The sequence below is a fragment of the Protopterus annectens genome, chromosome 3.part0 (genome assembly GCF_019279795.1).
Source record: "Protopterus annectens isolate FY-2018-M chromosome 3.part0, PAN1.0, whole genome shotgun sequence".
NCBI lineage: Eukaryota > Metazoa > Chordata > Ceratodontiformes > Protopteridae > Protopterus > Protopterus annectens.
Window position 1 is genome coordinate 1,166,604,351 of NC_056731.1, and position 24,220 is coordinate 1,166,628,570.

General features: G+C 41.9%; 1 protein-coding gene across 2 annotated transcripts in view; it reads left to right on the forward strand.

The window, feature by feature from the left end:
* DECR1 (2,4-dienoyl-CoA reductase 1) overlaps positions 1-24,220 on the forward strand; it is a 698,559-nt gene that overhangs the window by 453,372 nt on the left and 220,967 nt on the right. For both annotated transcript variants that reach the window (XM_044065390.1, XM_044065391.1), the window contains exon 7: positions 19,076-19,148. In XM_044065390.1, coding sequence (XP_043921325.1) covers positions 19,076-19,148 — 73 coding nt within the window. The remainder of the gene's footprint in view (positions 1-19,075; positions 19,149-24,220) is intronic.

Below are 24,220 nucleotides of genomic sequence, written 5' to 3' on the forward strand. Positions count from 1 at the left end.
CCCCCTACTGGATCCGTGAGCCAGCCTACCTTTGTGCCTTTGATTTCTCCTGCTCCAATCTGACATTCTGTTTTGGAGCCCTCGGATCTGGAGGTATCCAGAGTCGATATGTCAGAACCGATGGTCCTTCCTTCCTCGACTCTGATAACATCTCTGATCCGATCGGCTATGACCTTCTTAAAGCATGATGGATCTCGAAGCTAAAGCGTCAGCATCGGATCCAAGGAAATGTCCTTGACTCCAAAGTTTTTTGGAGCCATTGGTTTCCCTCAGAGCCTCGGCGCAAGACAGCTCAGCTCTGACTCCCTCTTTAGGGCAGGGGATTCATGAGGGTTTGGAGTTGTCTGCTCCTAGAGCTTTGGTTCAGGAGAGATTGCTCTTGGCCTCTCTGGGTCCTTCTGCATTCGAAGTGATGGACAGAGTACTCCAGACAAGAATTACTTTGACTCTACCTCTTTTGGATCCTACTCCTGTTCTGATTTTTGTGTGTGAGTCTGCTCATCCTCCACCCTAAGAGCCTCTGAACAGCCCCGTGGTGCTCCCCATATCTTCCGACACCTCCCCAGGGCGTCCCACTGAAGAGGTTCCTCAGAAGAGACTGTGCAGGAGGAGGCAGCTGGATTCCTCTCAGGAATCACTGACAGAAGACATGGACTTTTATGAAGGGGAAGGATCCCCAAGATCTCCACCAGATAATGTCTCCTTTGGAGACATCCTTGAAGTCCTGTACCAAAGAGGTGGTTGGTCTACCCAAAGCCCTTCCTCAGAGAAGTCGATGTCTTTGGAGGCCTTCAAGTCTGGCCCATCAACATCTTGGGTCCCCCCCGTGGATAGCCTTATTGACTTAGTCTCCCGCAGGGCATGGAAGGAGACAGACAGTGTGGCACCCATTTCAAAGAGAGCTGACAAGTAAGTGATGGTTTAATAAAGATGTTTCTTGTTTTAAAAAAAGGGGCAGGAATTGAATACTTTATGTAATATTGTTTAGGTTATATGATGTATAGCAGTATGTGTGAAGTACAGTGTTATGTTAATATAGTTTGATTACTTTTATATGAATGCAAATTTGTCTATGTCACAAGTGATAATTCAGTAAAAGTGTTTGGGGGGGGGGGGTGATCCTTAGAGCCCCATCCGATAGGCAGCACTGGGCTAAAGGTTCTTCAGTAGATGTCATGGTTGTTGCAGCAGATGCTAAAAAGGAGCTGTCTGAACAGAGCATCATTGTCTGTCCCCCTAACAGGGAGTCTAGGGCTTTGGACAGATTTGGGAAGTGGGTATATGCTTCAGCAACTTTTGTATTATGATATCTGAATTACCTAGCACACTTCATCAGACTACAGAAGGATTTAATTAAGGAAATCTCGAGCTCTGCCCCAGGGTCCATGTCTAGAGAGGATCAGAAAACCTTTTCCTCCAGATTGGCCACCCTGCAATCTATCTCTAATGTGCTCATGAAGCTAATCTCACATGTGACAGAGGGTGCCTCGAGGGTGGCCAGTTCAGGCATTGCTATAAGGCACCCTGCCTGGATGCGGCTCTGTGACTTCAGAGAACCTTTCAAGGTGTCCTTCATCAATGCTCCTTTTGACAGATCATTGTTGTTTGGCCCAGTTGTTAGAGAAACACTCTTGTAGTGAGTAGGAAGGGAAGACCATGTCTGTCATTGGAATTCATTTTTCTACCCCACAGAGATGGTTTTCCAGTAGCCAGTGTAGTGGTAAATAAAATTGTGGTTCAAAAAGTCTCAAGGTACTTTTTAGGAATCGCAGGGAGATTTCCCCCAGAGGCAGAGGGGGAAATAACTATAATGGTAGACACCACCCTTACAGCAGAGGGGGTCTGTAGAATCAAGGATCATGGGACTCTTTCTCGGATAGGTCTTTTCAGCCCTCCTGAGAGATTGCCCGACAGTCCCTCTGTGGAGGGAGTTGGGGGAGGGTACTTATTCTTGCACCCAGATATTTGGTTATCCATTACAAACCATTGTTTGGTGCAAAGGATGATATCCAGAGGATATTCCATTCAATTTTTCCAAAGACCAAAATCAAAGAAAAATCTCTCCGATGTTCCATCCAGTCAGAGGAAGGAATCAGCATTACAAATTGCAAAGCTGCTAGAAAGAGTCATCCAGGAGGTCCCACCAGACCACGTCTTTTCCAGAATTTTACTCAAGGTTCTTTTAGTGCAGAAGAAGGCAGTGGACCTAATGCCAATCTTGGACCTAACTTTACTAAACAAATCAGTCGGCAGTGTGAAGTTCCAGATGTCATCTTTCAGTCTATTCTACCTCTGTTACAAAAAGATGACTGGATGTGCTCCAACATTCAGGATGCATACTACCACATCAGAATGAACAGGTGCTCCAGAAAGTTTCACCACTTCCGGCTGGGGACCAGTCTTTATCAGTTCAGAATACTGCCCTTTGGTTTTATCAGAGCCCTCAGGGCATTTACCAAATACATTGTGGTAGTAGCAGCTCACTTGAGACTGCATGGATTCAATGTGTTTCCTTATCTAGATGACTGGCTCATGCCCGTCCCAACCAGGCATCTACTATTACAAAATAAACTCCACGTAATTGTAGAACCAAGTACAAAGTAAAATAAAGAAATCCAGTCCACCAATATGAAGTAAAAACTGTCTTTATAGAAAGTCCACAATACAAAATGAGCGCTTTCGTCTACAAGCTAGACTTCTTCAGATAAGAAACAAATTACTTCTGCTACCCTTCCATTTTATATTACTGCCCTCAAATTAATCAATTAACATTTTAAGAAAATTAATTAACATTTAAAAGGGGCTTCATCTTCAACACGTTTTAAAGAAGTTACGGGAGTCATTGGCAGTTCTTCTTTGGCGGTTCTGCACTCTGTTTTTGGATTATTGGTACGTTTTGAGTGCTTCCAGTGTTTTTGCTACTTCATCTAAAATGTGTAAGACCTTTCTCAGGGGTACCTTTTTACTTAGACCACCTGTAAAGGACCGTACTTCTCCTTGAAAATGACTATCAGATAAAGAAGATGATGTTGTCTTATCTCACCTTCATTCTTAAGTGCTTGGGGTTCTGAACCTTTTCTAATGAAGCACATTGTTTGTGTGAAAGCACTTATCTGGTTCATATTTAGTTTGTATTTCATTTAAATCTGTTAAATTTATGGTTTTAGCTGTAGTACTTGGACTGTTTTTTTTTTCTAAGTTATGTACTTATGATAATGTTCCATTTGTGTTGTCCATTTTCATTCTTCCACACCCCCACTCCACCCCCTGTCCATTCTGGGAAGATTTGAGGAGGTGACCCTAGGAATTGCTGTTCTTTTTGAGCTCCTGGTTGTTTCTGCTTTCTATCTTTTGATAATTCTCTGTCTATCCTTTATGTATGGCTTATATAGTTGCAGCAAACTCGATTTGAGGTAATTTGGAGGACAGGGGCATTGTGGGTAAGGGAGGAGCTCGAGAGTCTGATCCTAAGCTACAAAAACGTGTTCGAGTCAGATCTGAGGTTTGAATTTGGACCCGCAGGTTTAGGAATGAAAATGGATGACACAGATGGAATGTTATGGTAAGTACATAACTTCATTTTTGTCTCTTCCCACATATCCTTAACTGCCATAACAAAATCCTTTTTAGCCCATACTGCTAAATACTTTGTTTTATCATGTCCCCATAAATGAGTATTGCTGAACCAATTCATCATCATTAGCCGTCTTCTTCCCATTTTCTATATGGAGTCAAGGTGTCCTGTTAACTATCGTCATCTCTCTCGATTCAGTGCCATACTCCTGCCTTTTTCTACACTCGTGCCTGACTGTCACAGATATTCTCTCTCACAGTCTGTCCACCTCTCTGCTGGATGACCTTGTTTCCTCTTACCTTCCTTCTGTGTGTCCCAAATCTTCTTCACCAGATTGTCTTTTGTTTTTCAGCACATGTGCCCAAACTACCGCAATCTTTTCTTTGATCTGTTCTGTAATTGGAGCTAGTTTGGCTTCTGCTGTCATGTCCTGATTTCTTCATCTGTCCCAGTGTGCATCCTACTGACTTTCTCAGGCACTTCATTTCCATCACATCTTGCTTTCTCATCTGCTGTGCCTTTACTGCTCAGGTTTCTGTACCATACAGTAGTACTGGTTGCACCACTGTTTTGTACATCTTACATGTTCATCGTGTTATCCTGCTGCAGTCATCACACTTGGGTTATCCTGTCGTCAGGCGGTCCCGCAGTCGGCCGGAATTCCAAAGTCTTGGTCCGGCGTCGGTTGCTGTCACCTCTTCCCTGACGTCAGTGCGCCAGGGGTATATATAATGCAAATGACGCCATTTTCTTCAGTCTTTCTTGCCGCACGGTGCCCGAAGCAGAAGCAGTTCGCAAGTGCCGGTCGGCCGACTCCTGAGATTTTCAAATTCGAATTTCAGACCGAAGTCTTCTATAAAGCTAAGTACCCCGTTGGGGAAACTTTTCTTGCCTCAGACCGATGTCAGAAAAAGTTAACAATTGTATTTCTTGTGGGAAGCAAATTCCTCATAAGGATTTTCATTCTTATTGTATACCTTGCCTAGGCCCAGACCACGACGTCACTACTTGTCAGTTTTGTGCTAGGTTTAATAAGCGTACTATTAAAGGACGCTTTGATTTTGCACGACACTACTTCGGTAGGAAATTTAACTACACCATGCCGTCGGAGCAGCCGACTACCTTCGTGCACAAAAAACACAAGGATAAGGACAGACAGCCCAGACCTAAGCCAGATTCCAAGGCCTCGGCTGAGCCGGTCTCTGGTTCTCCGGTCCTCAGTGAGGCTCCGACGCAGCCCCTGACTACCGCAGATCTGGAACCCGAGACCGCTATGGAATTTTTGGCAGAATGCACCAGGCCGATGCAGCCATTTAGTTCAGGCCCTTCCGACGACATTGCTACAAAGGACGTCGGTGCTACAGAAATGCCATCGGTTTCTGAAGGCGTTTTCAGACCGACAGCCCTCACCATTAAAACGTTTTCTAAGACGAAGACTATTACTAAATCTAAAAGGACTGCACTTCAGTCTCCTGTTCAAGGCCCCATGCCTAAGAAACAGATGCTCAAAATGGCTGAAGATTTGATTTCTTTAATCAGGGGTTCCCAGCCCCCTCCTGACAAAAGGCCTAGACAAGAGGAAGATTATGCATCCTCTGAACAAGTGTCCATTTCTTCAGACTCCTCTGAGGACCAAGATTACTCCTTCTCTCCTTATGAAGATTCTGATGCTGAGGACTCTATTCCCTCAGCTTCTCCTCCTGAAGACTACTCCTTTGGGGAAAGTTTACACACTATGAGGGAACATTTTCACTGGGAAGGTCAGGACTACTCTGACTCAAAGAAAAGGCTCAGAGAGTTTCTTTTACTCCCCCAACACAGACCACTTGCCATCCCACCAGTTTTGGACATTGTGGATGATGTTTACTTAGTATCCAGTTTCAACCCAGACTCTCTACCTCCTGCTCCGGCTAAGCCTGACAGATACTATAGAGTGCTTGATTCCCACAAATTTCTTTACAAAAGCCCTGTAGCTGATCCAGAGACTATCTCCCAGGGTCCCAAGGGGGCTAAGGCTTCTATGGCTAAAAACCCAGTACCTTCTGAGAGGGATTCCAGAGCACTAGACAGGTGGGGGAAAAAGGTTTACACCTCAGCCACACTAGCTATGAGGGCACTGAATTGCCAATTTCACATGCTTAAGTATCAGCAATTCCTAATCTCTCAGTTAAAGCAAAGAATAACCACTCTCCCTCAATAATCTGAATTGAAAGAAGTACAGGATCTGTTGCACGCCACTGAGCAGGTGGGCAAACATACCTTACAATGTGGGTTTGATTCTCTGGAGGCCTCCTGTAGAGCAGCTGTCACTGGGTCTGTTATATGTAGGCATGCTTGGTTAAAGGAACAAACTCTGCCTGATCATGTTAAAGCAAAACTACTAGATGCTCCCTTACAGCAGGATGTTCTTTTTGGAGTTAAAGCAGAAGAAATTTTAAAGAAAATGGAGGATAAGGCAAAATCTATGCAGACAGTCAAAGATTTCCTACAGGTACAACCCCCTTGCTTCAGCAGAAACTGGCCAACAAAAAATTAGTCCTTTCCAGCTTCTGACAGACCACAGAGGGGTAAATACAGACGCCCAAGGGGCAGAGGACAACCACAAGCCCAGTATAAACCTCGCCAATGGGGCACTACAACACAGAAGGGAGGAGAAGACAGGTCCCAATCCACCAGAAGGCAAACTCAATGACTTGCACCTCATCTGGCCAAGCAATACTCTCTTGGCAGCCCCCTTGGGGGGAAAACTAGCACTTTATGCAGACAACTGGCACATTGTCACAAAGGACAAATGGGTCCTAGACATATTTTTACGAGGATACAGATTCCACTTTCACACCTTGCCAATGAAAAGAGGAATGCCAAACCTGCACAAAATCAATGGGCAGAGGCACAAAAGCAAATTACAGCTCTCATGGACATGAGAGCCATTCAACTGGTACCTACTCGAGAGCAAGGCCAAGGATTTTACTCAAGACTCTTTCTAGTGCCCAGAAAAGACAATGCCTGGAGACCAATTCTGGACCTTTCAATTCTAAACACTTACTTACAAGTACCCAAATTCAAGATGCTAACACTACAGCAGCTACTTCCCATGTTGGGCAAGGAAGCATGGCTAGTAACATTGGACCTCAAGGAGGCATACCTGCATGTCCCTATCAGACAAAGTTGCAGAAGATACCTCCATTTCATTGCAGGTTCAACCCATTACCAATTCTCTGCACTGCCCTTTGGCTTATCTACTGCGCCCAGAGTCTTCACAAAATGCCTGGCACCAGTAATTGCATACTGCAGACAAAGAGGAATTCAAATATATCCATACCTGGACGACTGCCTCATCCAAGCAGAAAGCAAAGACATTCTCTTACATCATCTGGCCTTTGTAAAGCATCTACTAAACTGCCTGGGGTACACAGTAAACGAAAAGAAGTCAAAACTAGTACCCTCACAAAAAATGACATTCCTGGGTGCCAGCTTGAATACAATGGCCCAGAAGGCATATCTTACGCCAGACAAGCAACTACAACTGACTCAATATTTCAAGACACTGGCAACAAAGACCCAATTAACTGCAAGAAAAATTCTGCAGGCCTTGGGCTTCATGGCATCTTGCATACTAATAATACCATTTGCAAAGCTGCATATGAGGTAATTACAGTGGTACCTAAAAAGCGTATGGTCTCAACACAGCCACAGCTTGGACACAATGATATCTCTCATTCCCTGCCTCCAACAGGAATTTCTATGGTGGTCACAGGCATGTCACCTCAACAAGGGTCAGCCTTTCACCTTGCCCCCAGCCAGGCAAACTATCACAACAGATGCTTCAGATTACGCCTGGGGGGGCACACATGGCAGGGCAATGCGTTCAAGGCCTATGGACTGCAGATCAAAGAAATCTGCACATAAATCAAAAAGAGATGCTAGCTGTACAGAGAGCTCTGACAGCCTTCAAGGATCTATTACATCCAGGACAACTGACAATAAAGACGGACAACACCACAGTAATGTGGTACATAAACAAACAAGGGGGTACACATTCCTACCCTCTATGCAGGCAAGCAATGATCTTATGGAACATAGCTCTGGCTTAACAAGTTCAGTTATAAGCTCAATTCCTGCCAGGACAGAAGAACACAATGGCAGACGACCTCAGCAGAAACATCAAGGATCCCCACGAGTGGAAACTAGATCCACAAATATTTGCAATGATAACTCAAAAATGGGGCCTTCCAGACATAGACCTATTTGCCAGTCCTCAAAACTTTCAACTAACAAAATTTTGTACAAGGACATTTCACCATCAAGCTTGGAAATTGGACGCACTCTCTTTCAGTTGGAAAAACCTGACAGTATATGCCTTCCCTCCATTGCCTCTCCTCACAAAGGTTCTTCTGAAAGTCAAAAAGGAGAGACCAAGACTGATTCTCATAGCCCCAGACTGGCCACACCAGCACTGGTACCGCTATTGAGAAATATGGCCCACAGCCCACCATGGATATTGCCTCAAATCCCCCATTTGCTCTCACAGCAAAACAATCAGATTCTACACAGCCAGCTCAAAACTTTAAATCTGGCTGCATGGCAAATCTACTAAACATCCAACCAGCTCCTCTTTCCCAAGCAGTTCTGGATGTTATTCTGGAAGCCAGGAGACCAAGCACCAGGAAGGCTTATTCGGACAAATGGAAAAGGTTTTGTGCCTGGAACCAAGCTAAAGGCCAAGACACAATTCAGCCTCACATGCCTCACATTCTACAGTACTTAGCTGAGATGTTGCACAAAGGACTTTTTTTCCTCCATTAAAATCCATGCTTCAGCTATTTCAGCTCACTACAACACGGATCCACCTTTATTTTCACATCCTCTTCTAAGGCAGTTCCTCAGAGGGGCAAAAAACATTAGACCACCCAGGAGAGCTCCTACACCAACATGGGACCTCAGTTTTGTTCTGGAAAAACTAACGCTTCCTCCCTTTGAACCAGCTTTCTCTGCAGATCTTCAGTTCCTATCATGGAAGACTGCCCTGCTGCTAGCAATAACTTCAGCTAGAAGAGTCTCAGAGCTACAGGCACTAATGGCAGTGGAACCTTTCCTCATTTTTAATCAAGACAGAGTTTCTCTATGAACTAATCCTTCCTTTATGCCTAAGGTGGTTTCCAGTGTGGCTTTAAATCAAACCATCCACTTACCCACCTTCTTCCCAAATCCACAAAACAAAGGTGAGAGACTCCTGCATTCCTTGGACATTCACAGGCAACTTCGTTACTACTATGACAAAACTAAGGCTATCAGAAAATCTGACCAGCTCTTTGTATCCTATGCTACAGCTTCTCAAGGGAAGGCTATATCAAAACAAACCATTTCTAAATGGATAGGTCATTGCATACGTTTCTGCTATACCCATCATGGGAAACCAGTCCCTGCTACCATTAGGTCCCACTCTACCAGGGCAACAGCTACTTCTACAGCCTTTCTCAGGGGGGTTCCATCCAAGAAGATTTTAGAAGCTGCAACTTGGAGTTCAGTACACACCTTTACCAGACACTGTCACTTACCTCTTTACTCTAAGACCAGGGCGGGCTTCGCCACTGCAGTTCTGCAGGGCCTTATAGCCTCCACTAACCCTGTCTGATACCTCCCCCCTTCCTTAGCTTTGGGATTCAACCCAAGTGTGATGACTGCAGCAGGGTAACACGATGAACATAGTACAGTTTTGTACCTACCATAAATGTAGATGTTCGAGTGTTCACCCTGCTGCAGTCCAGGTTACCCTCCCTCCATCCCCTCTGATCTACTGGCTAAATCTCTTCCAATACCTTACTGATGTATTTGCTTATAGCTGAAGGGATTTTGTGTTTGTGCAGAGGTTACTCTATTTGGTACTAATTTCTGACCACCTTTTTGGGGGCACCTGACATCTGGGGCAAGAAAAACTGAATAAAATGGTGTCGGTTGCATTATATATACCCTTGGCGCACTGACGTCAGGGAAGGGGCGACAGTAACCGACGCTGGACCAAGACTTTGGAATTCCGGCCAACTGCGGGACCGCCTGACGACAGGATAACCCAAGTGTGATGACTGCAGCAGGGTGAACACTCGAACATCTACATTTATGGTAGGTACAAAACTGTACTTTTTCAGCTTCTTTGGCATTCTTCTGCCATACACTACACCTGACATTCTGTGCCAGTTGGCTGCAGCCTCTCTGATTCTAACTTTGACCTCTTCATTCAGACTGCCCTTTTCCTCAACCACCCCTCCCAGATAGTTGAAGCTGTTAACCTGTACTACTATCTTTCCTTCTGTCTCAATTCTCAGCTCCTTCTGATTTCCCCAATTTGCTGCCATTACCACTGTCTTATCTGTACTTCATTTCATCCCGTGCATCTTCAGTTTTACATTCCATTCAGTTCTTGCTCAGAATGTGCCTGTAATGCCACCTAATCTGCATACAGCAGTTTTTTTTTGATCTGCCCCCTTCAACCTGTTTCCTAATGTAGTCCATCACTAGTATGAATAGCAGTGGGTTCAGAGCTGAGCCCTGGTGCACACCCACTTCTACTGGGAACCCATCTGTGAGACCAAGCACTGTTCGTACTAATTCTGCCAATGTTTCTAGGACTTAAAGTCATCTCAGTACTGCCCAAATCTGCTTTCTTGGGACCTTGTCATATGCTTTCTCCATGTCTAGGAATTCACAGTTGGAGTTTTTCCTCATCTGTAGCTTCTTCACAACTATCTGTCCCACTGCAAACATCTGGTCATTTGTGCTGCATCCTGATCTGAATCTAAACTGCTCATCTCCCATCTTACTTTCTGATATTCTGCATATCCATTTACCAATCATGCTGTCCAGAACTTGCGTGCATTGTAACGAGTTGGATACGTCTCTACTGTCTGCAGTTGTAGATGTCCCGTTTTTGTCTTGTAGACTGACATGGGTATGCTTATTCTCCAGTCATCTAGGATATGCCTTTCTCTCTGCATTGCTATGAGTTCCTTCAGGAACCATTTCTCATCTATCTCACCCAGCATCTTTATCATATATGCTGTGACCTCATCAGAGCCTGCTTCTTTTCCTGACCTCATTTTCTTAGTGCTGTTTTTACGTTTTTTTAGGGTAGGCTCCCCTTCTCTCATTGTAGGTATTGTCTGAGACAGTACAACTTCTGAGGAGTTTTCTTCAGTCAGAAGCTGCTGGAAGTACTCCTTCCATCTGCCTTTGTGCTGTGGACTGGTGAGCAGGTTGTTGCTGGCATCCCTTATGAAAGGTGTCTGACTATCTTCTTTATCTTTCTGTCATTGCCTTGCAACCTGATGCAGTTTCTTTGCACCACCTACTGAGTCACTTTCCAGAAGCTGGTAGACTGCCTCAGATGCCCTGTTCTTTGCTATTACAACTCCTTTCTTAGCTTCTATGTTAGCCAAGCGGTATTCCTTCCTAGCCTGGTTCGTCTTTTCTATCTCCCACGTTTTCCTGCACTTCTCCTTTCTTTTGATGACTTCCTGGACTTCTGCATTCCACCAATACTTTGCTTATATACCTTACTTCCTTACCTGGCTGAGCCAAATATCCCTTCTCTAGTCCTCACACATGCTGTTTTTGAGGCACTGCCATTCTTCTTCAACTCCAAATATTTCCTCTTCTTCGTGGGGTGCTAGAGCCCTGAGTAACTCTGAATTGTTGTATTTTCTCTCAAGTCAACTTCCAGGTCTTTGGTCTGGTCTCTGTTTACCTTAGAGCTTTCTCTGACCATTGATGGCAGCTGTTAGTGGTTTATGCTGTGGGACGACTGTTTCACTGGGGAATGACTTTGCTATCACTCATTCTATCCCAGTGCCCTTTTCTTACTAGGAGGAAGTCTACCTGAGTTTGCATGTAGACCGCTCTTGTATGTTTGTGACTGCCTCTTTTTCTGAACCATTTGTCAGTTACTATCAAGCCATTTTCCAGACAGAAGTCTAGAATGGCCTCTCCTTCTTCATTCCTGTTGCCCCACCCATGTGGACTTCAGGCAGTCTTCATATCCTGATCTTCTGTCCCGAAATGCACATTCAAGTCACCCAGATCTTCTGTCCCGAAATGCACATTCAAGTCACCCATTATCACCACCAATTCATGTTGTCCTGTTCCTTAATGAAAGAAAGAGACAAATCCTGGTTGCAATTCCATAAACACAAAACCCCTACTATGAACTACGTAATCAAGCCAAAAAACACATAAAAATTGACAAAACTAGTTACTATAAAACTTTACAGGAAAAACACTCCAACAACCCCCAAAAATGTTGGGCCTCAATCAATAACCTACTACACCCAGGAAAACCTTCCACCCCTTCCCCACTACTACCAAACAGTCTAAACAACATCCCCACCCACTTTAACAAATACTTTACTGAAACTATCCAAGCCCTAGCCAATACCCAAATGACTAGCACCCACCCAATATCAACAACAGCTCCCTCCATTTCCAATACAGAAAGCAATACACCTAGTTTATCCCTAGAACCAGTCAGTGCTACAACTATCACCAAACTCCTCAAAAAACTGAAATCAACAACCCCAGCAGTAGACAAACTAACAGCAGAATTCCTACAGATTACCACAGAGGCTATAGCCTATTCTGTGTCCATCCTCATTAACAGATCTATAATTGAATGCAAAGTACCCAATTCATGGAAAATATCTCACATAGTACCATTACACAAAGTGGGACACTCCCTTGAACTTACAAACTACCGCCTCATTGCAATACTATCACCCCTATCAAAATTTTTAGAAAGGGTAGTCCACTCACAACTAATAAATTTCCTCCTTCGCAGCAACCTATTATCCCCATCCCAGCATGGATTCAGATCTTCTCACAGTACTACCACAGCATTACTATCCTTTTCAAACTCTGTTAATACCCACAGAAACAACAGCCTGCTCGTATCCTCCATATTCTTAGACATCCAAAGCCTTTGATATGGTGAACCATAGTTTACTCCTAGAAAAACTGGCCACTTTTAACAAAAATTCTTCCACCTTATCCTGGTTCAGTAGCTACTTATCTAACCGACAACAAGCTGTTCTTTTGGAAAACCACCTGTCACTCCTACTTCCAGTAAACATTGGAGTCCCACAAGGGTCCATTCTCGGCTCACTGCTATTCTCATTATTTACTAATGACATAGCGTCATCCCTACCCTCCGTCACAATAGTCCAATATGCAGATGATACCACTATAATATGTGCAGTCCACACCCTCGACAAACTTCAAATCATAACCCAAAACAGCTTTACCCTAGCCGAAGAATGGTTCACCAACATCAAACTACTGCTTAATCCAATAAAAAGTAAACTTATTATTTTCAGTCCAAGTAGATCTCCCCCCTTAAACAATAATTTTGCAATAATATCCAAAGACAATACTAATATCACTCCAATACTACACACTAAGCTCCTAGGAGTAGAAATTGACAATAAACTCAAATTCGACATCCATACTCTCAAACAATCAAGAAAGTCACCAAAAAGATTGGACTCCTTTATAGAAACCACCACTACATGACCAAACACACAAAATCCATCATAGCTAGAACCCATCTGTTATCTGTACTATTTTATGCTTCCCCAATCTTTACCAACCTTCACTAAACAGAGCTCTGTAAAATTGAATCAGGCTACAACAAAATTGCCAAATTTGCTAATGAAGCCACTTGTAGGTCCCATCACTGCCAATACCTTAGACAACTCAATTGGCCTGAGTTATCACAAATCCTCCTACTCAACCAACTTACCACTGTCCATAAGCTCTTCTACCTTCCTATGAAAACATCTGCCTTGCAACAATTAATTCAACCCTATACACTCTCCAGAAACCTAAGATCAACACACCGGAACCACATAAGTTTCACCAAGCACAAAAATGAAGCTGGCAAAAAATGAAGCTGGCAAATCACTCTTTGCCTGCTTCATTGCAAAAACCTGGAACCTCCTACCAGATCACCTAACCTCAACATCCTCACCTTACCTCTTCAAAAAATAAACCCATCAAATCCCACTTTATGCAAAACTGGCTATGTCCATGTCTTCCCCCAGGCTAGACCAAATCTACTCACTGCTATTAATACTCTCCCAAGTAATTGAATACTACCATGGTTCTCAACCTGTAATAGTTTAACACAATGCTAGAAAGTAAAGTATTCTCTACTATCATACCCCATTTGCTCAAATTCTACCAGATACTCAAATGTAACTCATTTCAATCTATTGCTTGTAACTGCATTCAGCTAACATAGTGTACTTTGTTTATGAATATCTTGAATGTTAACTAATGTAATATAACACTTGTGGAGCTTTGTGCATGAATATTTTTGTAGTGTGTGAATGTTAGCTAATGTAATGTAATACTTGTGGAGCTTTTCTCCCTGGGCCTCTGCTGAAAACGGACCTGTATCCAGTTGGACCTTCCCGGTAAACAAATGTAAAATAAATAAATAAAATGTATCTAGTAGGTCCTGCAACTGCTATGTGAATGCACTCTTTTCCTCACTATTACAGCCCTGCTGTGGGGCATAAGCTGGGATTATGAATACTGCCCTATTATTACACTGGAGTCTGATTGCCATGAGTCTGTCACTAATTCTGATGATATCCCTCACTGCCTTCTGAAGTCTGTCTGTCACCACAATTCCAACACCATTTCTAGCCTGTCTCCTCCTGAATAGTAAGTAGACTCTGGATCCCAAACTAGGTGGCTTTGCTGCAATGCCTTTCCGTCTTGTCTCTTGGATAAATAGGATGTCCAGCCTCCTCTGTACCATTATGTCATCCACTTCCAAGCTCCATCTTGTCAGTGAACCTACAGTGAGTGTATTAATTCTTAGTTCATGTTTGGCAGGTTGATTGGTTTTACATTGAGCTTTCACTCAACAGAGCTATCCCAGGTAACCCAGGTGGGGCAACTGGGCACTGGCCAGCCAGTAGCCTATTCTCCCTGGGCTGCTGGGCTTTATGGCGGGTGCACACTGGCCAATTGGAGCACATACACCCCTCACACTGTTAGCAGAGGTCCCTGGCATAGCTTGGAGTAGGCTGGGTCCTCAACCCACTTATTACCAGTTACTACTCATGCCCATTTTTGCGACATTAATCAATATGACAGTATCACCTAGTGTAGTATTTTACACCTTTGAATGGCTAGCCCTGCCATGGAGTGCAGTCTGTGCTCCATGTTCTCCTGTCTTGAGGATACTGTGCACCACAGTAGATGCCAAAGTGGTTGGTCCATACAACTTTTCCATCTATACAGCACCATGGGGAGTCTGTGCTGCTGCCCACAGCTGCATTCATTGGTGAGTCTGAGATGGAAACACTCAACATGTTTTTTGGAGTTGGGAGGAATCCACAGAGACACATGGAGAACATGCAAACTCCAAACAGGCATTGGCCAGAGGTCAGGATTGTACATTGTACCTTGTGAATTGGAGGTGAAGACCTTAACCATTATGTCAGCTGGTCTCAACCAGTTCATTTGTGGGTACAAATCACTACTCTTTAAACTGAAACCCTGTTCTCCTTCAGCAGATCATCTCCCAGCAGAATGCCTGAAGCTTGCTACCAGTTCTATAGCCTATCTTGTGTCTGCCCTAACTAATAGATCTATCAAGGAATCATTATGTTCATTCCATACCGCTCAACCATACCAAATTCCTCTGTATTTCCCATGTTTGGGAGTGAAATAATAGGGTGCCACGAATTCTCGAGTGGCTCCTTCAAATCCCGATTTGTTTTTTTTTCATTTACATTTTTAGTTAATGCCTAACTACCTCGGATTCGGAGTTAATTCTCTACTTAATGTGCACTATCTCCCCAGAATCACACACAAGGTAAAATCAAGAGCACCAAACTGGTAATAGCAAAATCAAAGTATAAGAAAAATCTGTAAAAACACTGATAAACCAAGTACACTATTGTATTACAAGATTATAAAAGCAAACCACGATTCCAGCTGCTGTTCTTTGAACCGTTTGTATTTCTCTGTACAATACTTTCGTACAGTGAACATGTAGTAATAGTAGTATTCATGGGCAAACCTCACATTAGTTGCTCAGGAATTCTGAACAAAGCCAAAAAAGAGGCACACAGAGACCTGAAACAAGACACAACTTTTAAATGTTATTCTAATTCACTAATTCATTAATAAAGTTAATAGAATGACCGGTTTTACATTATGAATAATAAAGTGTGCAACTCTGACAATTCTCAAGGATTTGCCGGAAAAATCTTAATTTTTACTGGGGGCAGGGCAAAAATATTAGGCAAAACCAAGGACCCCACTATGAAAAAAAACAAAGGTACATTGGTGGTAAATATTCCATATAATGGAACCGACTGCCTCACTATCCTTCTCCCAGGCTGATAGTTCACTGCCATCACTCCTACTTGCACTGCCAAAGAATTCGGGAGGCACGGGCTCCATCCGCTGGTCCAGCTGCTTCACCAGTCCATTAACCAGATATGCCGCCTGCTTCTATCGCCACCATATAGTGGTGCCTCAGCTCTTTTTCCTGTATAAGGGACAGCTCTTCAAGCAAGGAGCTGTGCTCCACCAGACTCAGCTCCAGCCAGAAGCGCAGCGAATGGGACTGCCCAGTTAACAACAAGTGGGATAGTACTTTGCGCTTCTCGATCATCCTAAACTCTACTTTGGAACGAACTAAACAGCATGAAGGATTATGGCATTACTGAGGTACTAGAGCTGGCCAGTGACCCTGACTAAACGTATGTACAAATCCAAACTCTCTAGAAACACTAGCTAAGAACTACAGAGTGACAGCTTCCCATTGAGCCAATATCCTGTTCTTACTACCGATCTAATTGCCCCACTTCCCCTGTTACTATCAGAAATAACAGATCCAGCATTTCTATCAGGACGTTACCTCTAAACTTCTTAACCAATAAAAAGCACCAGCCAATACCAGAGCAGTAGTACAGCATTGGGGAGGGCACATGGCTGTGTGGTTCTGCGGACAGCAAAGATCACATGATTTGTACCACCCGCTGAAAAGATTGCCCGATGAGTTTACCTCATTGTGGCACAAGCCCTGTTGTTCTAGCCACTTTCTAAGTTTATAAGAGCTATATTCAAAATCTGTCCATATTTTTCAGCCCTTGTCACCCCATTTTGTCAGGCTTTGTCCAGATTTCTTGCAGTAAGTGACTGAGCGGTATGCTGTGCTTACTCTTGATACCGGTTACCTTACCTGTGTGGTTTCCTGAAGGGGCTTTTAGTAGTTGTCTGTAGTGTCCTGATAGGCACATTAGTGGCTCATTTTACATCACGCCATTGTCTAGTAGGATATGTAAATGCAAATGTGCAAGACAGTAGTCATCTTAGTGCTATCATGTGAGTATTTGAAGGATCTGGTGGCATGAAGGTAGTTACACTGGCAAGGCTCACAGATTCCATTTGGGCTACAAAATGCTGTATTTGCAGTAAGTCTGATTTTTGCTTAAAAATGCAATTACAAGTCAAGAAAAGTATGATGATACTGTTACAGTTAAAATATATTTTTATTGATAATATACCGAAAGTGAACATAGGTCACAAACTCGTGCATTAAGGTATGCATGATTAAGTTAATACTTAATCAAGCTGGTACTGTGTCTGTTGCCTTCTGCTTCCATTAAGATTTTTTGGAAATGTTATAAAGGGACTTTAACTGGTGTTTCTGTGTGGAATCTCTACTTTCAGAGTTAATGTTAAAATTGGGGAACATTTTCACAATTATTTTAATGTCAGCATCTCACAATTCTATTTGAGTGAATGAGGTTACATTATTATACATGCAAATTTTATGTTGGTGTCCTGATTTTTGGCCAGTTGTACCTACTTTTTATGGGCCCATTGTCCAGATTTCTGATATCTCCAGGCTGAGAGGTATGGTTCCTTATCTAGTGAAAAAAAATTCTTCATGATTCTCCTTCACAGAGGAACCTCATCTGATATAACCAATTTCAGACCTATTGCCATATTATCCTGTTTGTCAAAAGTTTTGGAGAAGTGCATTCACAAACAACTACTTGAACACATCCTTAAGGAAAATCTCCTGAACCCCACTTGCATGGTTTTAGAGCCACCCTTAGCAGTACCATGGCCTTATTAACCTTCACAGGTACTATTACCAAACCCAGAAACAAAGGCGAACTCATTTCCTATGTATTCCTTGATCTTCATAAACCTTTTGATGTCATCTGTCACAAAAATCTCCTCTGTCAACTGTCTAACATAGGGCTATGACAATCCACGCTACTATGGTTTAACAACTACTTAAATAGATACCTGTCTGTTAAATGGCTCTTCACATGTGCTCCCTTCCTTCCTGTCAATATTGGTGTGACACAGTGATCCATTCTTGGCCTTCTACTCTTCAATATATTTACTAATAGTCTACATAAATCCTTTCAGCAAGTTTTCCTCATACAATACACTGACCATTCTGTTGGAATGTGTACATTAGATAACCTTGTACTTCTTCAGAATATTACCTCTGTTGAAAGCTGGTTAAAGGATAATCACCTGCAACTAAATCCTGAAAAATACAAATTACTTCTTTTTTTCCCCAAAGTGCCATTTCCATTTAAAAAAAAAAAAAAAAAAAAAAAAAAACTTTAAAATTTCTTCCTTAAATAATGTCATGATTAAAGTTACAAGACAAAACCACTTGGCATGACTATCTTAAAGTTGATTTACATATCCACAACAGCATCAGGAAAATCCATCAAAAACTAGGTACCCTTCATAGGGTAATGAAATTCCGTACAAACTCTGCTAAGGTAACTGTAGCTACCATTTTACTCTTATCTTCTCTCTTATATGGTGTCTCTATCATGACCAACCAACAAGCCTCACTTAGTTCTAAACTTGAACAATGCAACAACAAAGCTGCCAGATTTGCTTGCAGAAAAGAAAACAACTTACCAGGCCCACAACTGTTTAACAATAAAAATGTTTAACTGGCTTGAACTTTCTCACCACCTATCTTATACCAAGCTTACCTTAACCCACAAAATCATCTTTTCCTCATTTGCCTGCCCAGCAATATGCCCCCTACACCAATATTATCTACCAAACTGTCCCCATTGGTCAAACGATAAACCAACTGCTTACTATTTACAAACCAGAAAGAGCTACTAGGGTCAGTAATTCTTTCAAAAATGTAGCTAGAACTTGGAATAATATTCTTATATCAGTCAGGTCTATTTCACACCTTCATCTTTTCAAACCATTACTAAAAGTCTGTTATCTGTTTTAAAAGCAGATGTGGTAGATTTTTTTCATTGTAACAATAATCACTGTGAGGTGGTTTTATAAGTATGTTTAAGTTGAGAATAGAACTGTTTTACCCACTGAGAAATTGCTATCCTTCTTGTGGTGGGTCATATGTTTTCTTTTTGTTGAATTATTTTCGACTGGAAATGTTCATAGCTTTCTTTTCCACTGTTTCAGATCTCTCTCTGCAGAATGGGGTCGTTATGGGTTAAGATTCAACGTGATTCAGTCAGGTCCCATTAAAACAAAGGTAAGTATGAGTTTATTTATCCCACTTTAACATGGGGTTTATGATTTTATTTTTGTAGCTATTATTGCTTATTTGTAAGTTGGACGTTTACAACAGGAAGCGGTTGTTTCTGAAGATCAATGGGGTATTCCAGACATTCTTTTCAGCTTCACCAATTTCTATTTTGTGTTCTACACAGAAAAATACAGAATATTTTAGTAGAAAATGGCAGCTTGTCCAATCAGTATTTACTTATCTCTCATACCCTGTCTCTGACTTCTTCAGCCTTCTTACTTGTTTGACTAGTGGTTTGCTTTCCTAGTCATGTTTAAGATCTTTCATCTTGTTTTGCTTCTTTTACTGTTGGTTCCAGCATATGGCAGTAGTTGCCCAGAACTTTGTAGTGTAATAATGCATCTTGCTTCATGGTTCCCATTGCCATTGGTGAAAGACATGGACAGTTTTCTGCGATGCTGTATTTTATGGCTCTTAAAAGAATTGTTCTACTTTCATAGGGGTACACATTATTTGGCCCTTGTGGATTTCATTTATTTCTTGTTACTTTCACAATCCAGATCTTCAACTTACTGTGTATTGCTTGGAAAGAAGCATAGAAGATCCACCTGAGATGGCAGCAAACAGTTTATGACCTAGGATTGTTACAGTCCTTGCTACATTCTATTGACTAGAGCACAGTAAAAAGTATCATTACACTTAGCACCTTTACTCAGCAACCTTTCTTCACCATACAGGCAAGCTTGAAGTCTTCATTAATACTTAATCCCTGATGGAGATGGAAACGCAGTGCAAGAAATAGCCAGGATGCTTGTTCAGAGGTTCCAGGTAAGAGAATAAAAGGCAGAAGCTAAGTAACCTGGAGTCTAGATCTCAGGCCTGCTTCTCCATCTGGGACACACTCTTTTAATGAGATGTTATCACGCAGGTTCTTTTATTTAGATATCAGCATGGCTGAACAAGCAGGTTATCTTCCTTATTACGTGGTTTTGTGAGCAAGACCTTAGTCTTGGTCAGTACTTTCCCTTATTTGCATAGGCTAGTAATGTAATGCATTCATGCAAATGACTGGATCACTGAGTGTTGTAAGTTTTGTGCCAGAGCTGTGCTCCGAGTACTGCTTCCCTTCTCATCCTTTTGTGCATTTAGCCACTTGCTGGTGCCAGTCAAGTTACAAAAACACTGATTCTCCATTGTACATATTTAGGCCTGAACTTCCTCATGTCTTGGCTTTATTTTGAAAAGTTGGCACATGCGGGAACACATTCGAGCAGGCACATAAGTATGTGATATAACAGTTAATGTCATTCCATATCATTGTTGTAATATTTTTAGCGAAGGGATTCCCTGCCAAGGCTAGCTGAACATCTGGCTAGTATACCAAAGCCTTAGGAATATACATGTTACTCATATGCTCCCTGTACAAGGCATAGGGCATAAAGGTGATATACGAACATGCATGCCTCACAACTTCATTGTCACCAATACGAACATCATCATTGATTGATTGAATGTCCTTCTGTGCTGGTTCTGAACCTCCTAAGGTTTGTTAGGGCAGACGTTCCTCAGAAGAAAAAAAAAAGCACATTTCCCCTGCTGCTAAAGATCCCCAACAAGAATAGCAGGATTTTATCCAAGGGAATGCCTTAATCGCCTTAAAGCCACCTCAAGGAGTTTCCCGTGTGTGCTAATCATTGGTCATGTACTCCTCTTAAGACACCCAGAGAGCAGGAGTCCTGTGAAGAGGATTTGGATTCTGGGGAAGAGTGTTTGGCATATTCGTGTAATATCCCTTCTCCTTTGGATTATGGATCTGTGGAAGATGATTCTGTTAGTCCAGACTCTCCATTAGAAGAATTTTCCTTTGGTGACACTATTTCTCAGATGATGGAATATTTCAAATGGGACTGTTCTCAGGTTTCTGATATTCAAAAAATGTATTATGAACTTTTCCAGATGGAGTCTCCTAAGCTGTCTACTTTACCTCCAGTCTTGTCTGCTGTTTTAGATACATTTTCAGCTGCCTCTGTGGCCCCTGATTCACAACCTCCAGCCCTTAAGAAACCAAACAGATTTTACAAGGTGCCTGATGATTGTACGCTTTTGTAAAAATGTCCTTCTGCTGATCCTTCTGTAGTGTCTGTCTCTTCTGACAAACCTTCTAAACTTTTTCCATCTACTAAACTACTTTGTTCAGACAAGGACAGCAGAGCTATGTAATGTTTAGGCCAAAAGGTATATACTGCTGCCACCCTGGATTTTTGGACTATTAATTACCAGACTGGTATGACTAGGTATAATTTAGCCATTCTTTCTCAAGCTTCTCGGGCAGTCTGTGACCTCGTTGATTTAGAAGAGAAGGTCTTGGCCCTTTCCTTACTAGGCTGTACCTCTCGAGTGTCTCGCACTCCATTAAATGTAGTTATGATGCAGCTGATGCCTCCTCTAGGGTTGCTGCCTTTGATTCTGTTTTGAGACTGTACTCTTGGCTTAATCTCCAGTCCTTACCTGATGATATTGAGGCTAAATTGTTGGATTCTCCTCTGATGATGATAACCTTTTTGGTTTTGCTGCTGCTGAGCTGTTTAATTCCCTCCAGGATAAAGGCAAGGCCTTGCAGGAACTGGAACATAATGTTGTGTTTCCTATCCCTAAATTCTAGAGGAATTATTCATCCATTCATCCATCCGGGTGGCACAATGCCAGGGTAATCCTATGGGCTAGGCTTGTAAAGGCTCCAGGGTCATTAGCCTAGTACACATTTATGAACCTATAAATCTGTTTTGGTACGCAGACAGCTTTGCCCTCCTCCTAAAAGTAAGAAGGGTTCTAGGCATGTACCCCCTGGTGTGAGTGCACCCAGACCCCTATTTATCAGAAGTCTCCTTTCCAAGACAAACCAGGTTCGCTCTGACAGTTTGCTTCCCCTTTCCCTAGCCCAGGTTCCCATATCCCTATCTTTCCTTGTCCCTTTTCAATTGGTTAAGGATTACTCAAGACTATTGGGTCCTGTCCATCTTCAGCCAGAGATATTTCATGGTGTAGCCTTTTGGCTCTTGGCACCATTCAGCTATATTGCTTGACATGACTGTCAAGTTGCTGTAGCTCTTCCAGTGTGAACAGAATGCTGTTTTTATAATCGGCCAGCAGAATGTTCATTAAAGAAACACCAGTCATATTGAATAACTTTACCAAATCCTGATACAACTGGTCACCCTGTTTGACACCATTAGGAACTTTGAAAACACGAAACCCAAAGGGAGCACATTCCAGCCTAATATATTCTTCCATGTATAATATCATGAAACCCAAAGGGAGCACATTCCAGCCTAATATATTCTTCCATGTATAATATCTTGTATTGTAAGGTGATGTATGTAGAAACTGAGTTTTCCAGTTTGAAAGCATTTTTACACAATTCGGACTCATTAGTGGAAGTGTCTGGGTTGTAATTAGTCACTGATACAATTGGATTACTGGAAGTAACTCAAGAAAAAAGATTATTGACTTCTTTGGTAATAACTTCAAACAAATATTTTGTACCTGAAAGATAACCTGTACTCCCAATGGGTGAAGTAAGGAAGGGAAGGGTTAGGGACAGATACAACTGCAATTCTAAGTGTGTAGTATATTTGGCTATTTGTGAATCCTGTTCCAGTTTCTACATAAGGAAGACTGTAAGGAGACTGTCTCAGAGAATTTACGAGCATACGTTAGCAATAAAATCAAAACAATGCGGTAGAAAAACATGCTCTCATTTGCCCCAACTTTAGGAAATTTTCCTTTTTTTGTGCTTGATTCAGTCCACTGTGAGGACTTTTCTGGGGACTTCAACATTCTTTAAGAATGTCATGAATCTTCATGGCAGATTAAGCTGATAGGTGACCACAGTCCTGGACGTAAGACTGTAAATGTTTTTATTGGCTCAAAAACTTTATTAAAGTTTTATATTCACTAGATTGACCAGATTGTTGGCATGCATCATTTATACATATATATTTTTAATGTAGTTCTTTTAAATTTGTACCTTTAAGGTAACCCCTAGTTTCATTACGATTGCTATTGGCTTTGCATAGTTACATGACTTGTTTGGTATCATTTTAAACTGCTGGCTTACTATGTTTTGTATTTTCTGAAGAAGTTCTTTGTTAATTATTAAAGAATGAAAGCGCTAAAGCATTCTTTGTTGTCCGGTGCTTTGTCCTGGTGGTTAACTAGTAGAACCTTTCTTGGTTTGGTTTTGTCATTAGTTTTACTCCGGTTTTTGAAGTAAAGTTTCTAATAGCTGTTACTTTAAAAAGAAGAATTTCTGTTTTGCGATCCCTAATATACAAGCAGCCTTATGCAGTCGACTTCAGTGAATTGGTGTTTTTAATAATAAATCCACCCTTTATGCTTGAGATGGTCACTGAGCTTATTCTAGATCAGTATATTCAGCTTTCAGTTTTTTTTTTTTTTTTATTTTATCATTTGTTGACCGGGAAAGTCCGACTAGGTTCCATAGAGCCTGTTTTCAGCGGAGGCCCGGGGAGAAATGCTACAGCTTTTTTTTTTTCGGGGAATTTTTTCTCCCCGATACAGAGGAAAAATTGCACTGTATGATTTTTCACATATTCTGAGCTACTGTGTACAGAAGACGATAACCATTAGATATTTTAATGATTTTTGTTTGTTCCACAAAGTAAAGAATACTATTGTATAATAATGAAACATCCTTTGAAAGTGGTTATTTAACTGTATCGTTTGCTTCTGTTGTATGTACAAATAAACATTATCTGAAGGGGTTAGGATGTACCAGAATAGCAGCTACCTGTGCAGATGTCTTCAGGAAAGTATCTGCCAAGCTGTAAAGCTGACACATGGTCATCCATTTACAGATTCTTAAAGCATTACAAATTGCTCTTCCACTGGACTGAACACCCAGACTTTGCTACTGCCTTATTCTGGTGAATGTTAGAAACCCTCCTTACGACACCTGTAAGTTGCACTGTTTTAAACTCCTGTGCAGATAAATGAATCCTTCAGCAGTTATCCTTATGATTTACATAGTATGATGACTTAAACAGAAGATACACAGA